We start from the raw sequence: 5,702 nt of genomic DNA, 5'->3' as shown, positions 1-5,702 counted from the left end.
AGCATGAAGAATCAGACTCAGTTTGTGTTCAGACACCAACAAGCAGCTGGATTTAGAAACACAATTGTCCTCAACATCATCTGAAGGAAAAGATGTGATTAGATGATTTGCTCAGGATTGTTGGATTACACAAGTTAGTAAATGACAGGTCTCATCTGGAAACAACTATTCCAATCATAACATCACAACATCACATTAAAATATAAAACAACAGCAATTTTCATTCAGTATGCTATTTAGTAGCAATTCAATGGCCCAATGAGGAGACCAAAAACTGGAGCTGCAGCTAATTTTATCTGCTGCAGTCTGACATCACAGAGTCACAAAGCTTTTTATAAATACTGCAAAGACTCGCTATTGCCTGTATCCATGTCCCTGTCCCTGTCACTCTGCGCTGTCCTTTGGCCGACCAGAAGAAGGCCCCCACCCTCTGCTGCTATCACTTGTCCTTGCCCCTTCGCTGCTATCATTGCCCCTGCCCCTGATGTATTACTGGCCCCTGCCCCTGCCACTATCCCTGCCCCTATCAAAATTCTGATCACGTCTCTTACTAAACTACTTTGCTCTGGCCATGCTTCTAGCCTCCTTTTCTTGCTTTCCTTGTAGTTGTCTACATATCTCTTGTATTGCTCTTTCATGCTCAGCCATTAAACTTATTCTGCTTCTCTATGTCATCCTTAATCTTCTTTTCCTTAATTTTGTCCTCATACCCTTCTGTATTTCCTTCTTCAGCTCCTCCTGGCTCTTTGTGCCTTTGCTCTTCATTCTCTTTCAGGATTCGTTGTTTCTCCTCTTCAATCTTCTTCTCTGCCTCCTGGAACTTTTCAGTGGTGTAGTGGCTTCCTCCGTTCTTCTCTGTTATATTTCTGATCTTGTTCAGCAGCTCTCTGACCTGAGAACGATCCTCCAGCTTATTATTAAAGACGTGGTACTGACCGTTACATCTGGACACAAGTTCCTGCAGGTCTTTATTTTTCTTCAAGAGCTCCTCAATGGGTTCCTCTTCGAGCAGGTCACCATGGGTGAAGAGAACCATGCTGTATTTGTCTGCTTCCTCTCCAAAGATTGTCTGAATCTTCTGCACAGTCTTCTTCTCTTCCTCTGTGAATTTGCCCAGTCTGATGACGACCAGGAAGATGTGAGGTCCAGGAGAAGCATAAGAAATGCTCTGGGCAATATCTTGGACTGTTTTCTCTTCATCTTCACAGGTGTCAAACAGACCTGGAGTGTCGATAACAGCAACCGGTTGTCCATCCACCTCACCAAAGGCTTTAGCACATTTTTCAGTCAAAGAGTTCAAGGAGAAATAGGATTCAAAGTTCTTTATACCCAGAATGGTGTTTCCTGTGATGCTCTTTCCAGCTCCAGTCTTCCCCACCAGCACAATCCTGATCTCCTCATTGTTGTATATGGTCGGTCCTGATGGGAGGTTGAAATAAGGAACAAATGTTAGCTTGTGTTTTCATAAGATTAGTTAGCATGGGTCACTTTGACAGTGAGCAGTTTGGGGGACTTAAAGGTTTGAAAAGTGAAGTGTTTAAAAGACAGAGTCATAGTAGATCTAAAATGGTTCCGATTGGCTACCCCTTAATGAGGGTGACAGTTTTGAGGTCTGAGGAAAACAGAATATTGGGAAAAAACGTGTGTCGATTCTTCTCAGAATTTTGGCTTCAACATACACACGTTGTATACAATTTTCTACAACAACTTTAACCCTGAAAACATGATCTTTTTCTAAACTTCACTGACTGTTCTTCTGTTCTTGTCTCCACCTACACAAAGTCTACAGCCGGCAGCCAACTAGCTTGTAGTTCCTGCACCTGTGTGAGAGGAAGTAGCTCTCCACACCACCAGGTGGCAGTAATCTATATTTATCATTCAAAAGAGAAACTGGAGGAGTCAGGACAGCACATACAATTGCTGTGTCCCAATTCAGGGTCTGCACATTTCAAGGACCCGCCCTTTGTGTTCTCACCGAATGAGAGTCCTTTGGTGCGCCCTGCAGGCTGCGTCAACTTTTGTTGAATGGGACGGTCTAGCCCTCGCAGCATTTCCTGGTTGCGTCACCAGATGTTCCTGTCTCTAGTCTAACGTAGGGCTGGGCGATTATGCTAAAAATAATAATCACGATTATTTTGATTGATATTGAAATCACAATTAATAAACACTGATTTCAAAAGTATTCATTGGGCCACCAAAACTCAACTTTAAATATAACTTTTAGAAAAACATCCAGATAGATTAGTAACAAGTAAAAAAGTAAATGATAATAATATTTGTATGTTTGCGTGATGGCAACATGTTCCGCTTATCCAAAGTGTTGACCAGTGTCTTGAAGCCTGGGTTGCTAATTGTACTGATAGGGCACATGTCCTTAGCTAGCATTATTAGCTAGCTAACAGTTTTGGGTCATTAACATACCGATACATCGCATTAATGCTGACATATAAACTGCTGATCGCCACTTAGGGTTTTATTTAAATTTTAAAAGCATTATTCCTATTTAAAATGTTTGGTAGATAGTTTTGTTTGTTGTAATGATGTATTATTACTATAATTATATTATGAAATTGCCTCTTTCTTAAAACAATCTTAGTGACAGCCGTGGATGGAGTCAGAACTGCAGACCCCGTTGATGGAGGATGTGGTGGACAGAGGAGACTGGACCCCCAAACACCCTGAGTACCGACCCAGATGATGTCCCACTGACACCATCCAGTTAATAGTGAATAATAATCTGTAAATAGTTATTTATGCTGTAATTTTGTAAATAGTTGTAAATGTTAAGCCCGTGATAATAAAATAAACCATTCAATCCCTTGTTGTCCCTGAAAAGTAGCACTTGATGCTGTTTACTGTCATAAATTGTGCTTAAGTTGTAAATGCTGAATGGAATAGACAACGTGCAACATTACAACAATATCTTATTTCACGAATTATATAAAATGAACAATTATGAACAAATAATATAAAAAGAACCCATACGTTAACTAAATAACAACAGATATAATGTAAGGATTGTCCTCTGGAGCAGAGAAGAGCCTCTCCATCCTCTCTGCAGCCTCATGTCCTCCTTTATCCTCCCTCGTCTAACATTTGAAAGTGAAGGCTTTTAAGGTTTTACTTCCAAAGGCATCAGGCTGAGCATTACTAACGTATTTTACCTTGCAGTTTAACATATCTGGCGTTGGATGTTCAAAGGAGTTAAACCCGAGTATAGACCCAATACTTACATTTGAATACAAGATCTGCGCCATTTGAGGTTATTTATTTATTTCTTCTCTCCGGGTGCGCAATGAATCTTGGGATATGTGAGACCAGGAAAGGTAGTAGAGGTGCAGCCTCCAAAAACAGGTAAAAGGAGTGCGCATTTGTAGGCTGCATTATGAGAACACTTTGAATTGGGACACCCTTCACCGCAGCATAGTAACATAATCACACTTCAAATGCGCACTCGAAGTGTGCAGACCCTGAATTGGGACACAGCCAATGAGTTGGTATGATGAAACAGTGTTTCCACTCTCACTGATAGAGCCAACATAGAGATAGAGCTGTAAATGTCTCTGGTGAAGAGCATGAGAAGAAACTGCACTAAAGAGTGGAGCTCACTCAGGGAGCTCATTGTAACTGTGGTATTCATACTACAGTTACAGGCTCAGTGAGCTCCCCTCTCTTTTTCTGTTTCTCTTCTTGTGCACTGATTTGTTCAGCTGAGCAGCCAATCAGAGTGAGTTCTCTCACTGACAGCTCAGTTGGTCAAAAAAACGCCAAACTACTAAGAACAGTTTGTGACACATCACACAAACTGCTGCTGCCACAGACGCTCACTCGTCTCCTGGTTTGTCAGGACCTTAAGGCCTCTGAGCGAGCTGCCATGTTTGACGAGCTGGGAGTGAGAACATGTTGATAAAAGCAACGATGCATCTCCCAAACAACTAACAGCTGTGAATAAAAAAACCCAAATCTTACTCAGATATAATTAGGTTGATTTAACATGAAATATAAACATTACAATCCATTTAAAATGTGAATGTAATTAAAATAGACTTTCATGATACAAAACTTGAGACAGAAGCATCAAAATCACACTCAGCTTCCAGTTTATGAGGTCCATCTAACACTAAAGCAGTCTGACACAACAGTCCTGAAACAAATCCTCCCTTCATGAAGGTTATGAACTTTCTGTTGAAGCTGTTTCAGACTCATTTTATATCCAATTAAGATCAGTGACAGTAGACAGAATAACACGAAACACCTCTCTAATGCTGGAGATTTGAGAACAGTTCATTTCTGTTATTTAAGCACTGTCCCTTCTTTAACTGTTTATGTGGGGAAAAAAGAAAAATATATGAATATAAATATGAACTATAGTACTCGTTAATCTACATAATGAATACATACACATATTTCATTAACTTACCATGTTCGGCAGATTTGCTGGCCATAGTTGGTTTGTGGATAGAAGAGCTGGTCTGTAGGTGAAGTGGAGACGTAAAGTTAAACCTGCAACAACAGCTCTTTATATGATGACGTCACGCAACAAACCACACCTACTTTAAACTCAGAACTAAAATAAGATTTTCTTGTGGCTCTAATCTTCAACTTATAATTATGGGGAAAATAAAAAAGAATGCTGTCAGACAAAGACTATACCCTCCTTATTAGTTATTAGTGCCCTACTAAGTTTTTAGCTTCCTCGTGTTTACAACTTCATATATGGTTTTATTGTCATCGTTGTTCGAGCTGTGCCAAGTTCTGAAGGTCAAAGGTAAACAGTAAATCATGCTCACCCCTCCCATCAGCATTCACAAGAAATGCCACCTGTTCTTTTGAACTGCAACAATACAGTGCACATAGAGTGCAGCCAGCCATCTGAACTCACAGCATGATGTTACATTAACATGTGTGCTGCAAACACAGTCAGACTATAATTGTAATGCATCTATGGCATCAGAGTGGTGTGTTAATAAAGACTTGAAAATCAGATGCTATCATTTAATCTTTATTAAAGAATACATGCTTGTCTTACAGGATCTGTGACAGAGACTGTGGAGGTTCACAAGGAGCCACAACAGTTTGATGAATCTGCTCAGCCGAGCATCTCAAAGTCAGAATTCATGATGAAGGCTGTAATGGGAAGAAATCAACTGAGTTTGTGTGTCACAGAGGAAAACTACTGAGACCAAGAGTGTGACTGACCTCAGTTGAACTTTGTATCTTAGATATGCAACTGTCTGTTTGTTTGTACCATATAAGGACTTGTTTCATATCACACATGAACATGTACATAATATGCTGAGCTGAAGGCAAGTGCGAAGTAAGAAGGTGTTCAATGGTTGAAAGAGGGAGTGATCCACACTGTCTGTCTTGTTAAGAGGAGGTGGAGACTGAACACAGTTCTGGTCATCTGGTTCACTGGGTGTTTCCCCAGCAGGCCGTTACACCACGAGGACTGATATAATCTCCATAAAAAAATAACAAACCCTGTAGTTAACGACCTGCCCTTAAAGCAGGTGCAGAGGCTCAACGGGTCATTCTCTAACATGACACTGGGCTGGTCCAATCACATTTATACTCTGAGGTTACCACTTTGTTGAGCAGATGAAGCCAAACTTTCTCTTGGTTGAAGGCAGAGACTTGCTCATTTATTCAACATTAAACAAAGTCAACATTTCTACTTAAACCTCCAGCAGGGGCCAAAC

At 40.5% G+C, this 5,702-nt stretch overlaps 1 protein-coding gene across 2 annotated transcripts in view; it reads right to left on the bottom strand.

Moving 5' to 3' along the window:
* LOC115573202 (GTPase IMAP family member 9-like) overlaps nucleotides 1-4,557 on the bottom strand; it is a 111,960-nt gene extending 107,403 nt beyond the window's left edge. The window contains exons 1-2 of one of the 2 annotated variants that reach the window (XM_030403894.1): nucleotides 4,421-4,557; nucleotides 486-1,419 (exon numbers count right to left, since the gene is read on the bottom strand). In XM_030403894.1, coding sequence (XP_030259754.1) covers nucleotides 641-1,419; nucleotides 4,421-4,445 — 804 coding nt within the window. In that variant the 5' untranslated portion in view covers nucleotides 4,446-4,557 and the 3' untranslated portion in view covers nucleotides 486-640. Of the gene's footprint in view, nucleotides 1-485; nucleotides 1,420-4,420 lie in introns of those variants that run through there. The other variant, XM_030403893.1, reaches the window with a different exon arrangement.
* Between the last annotated feature and the right edge of the window lie 1,145 nt (nucleotides 4,558-5,702).

This window comes from Sparus aurata, chromosome 21 (assembly GCF_900880675.1).
Source record: "Sparus aurata chromosome 21, fSpaAur1.1, whole genome shotgun sequence".
NCBI lineage: Eukaryota > Metazoa > Chordata > Actinopteri > Spariformes > Sparidae > Sparus > Sparus aurata.
This window is presented reverse-complemented; position numbering and strand designations above follow the sequence as displayed.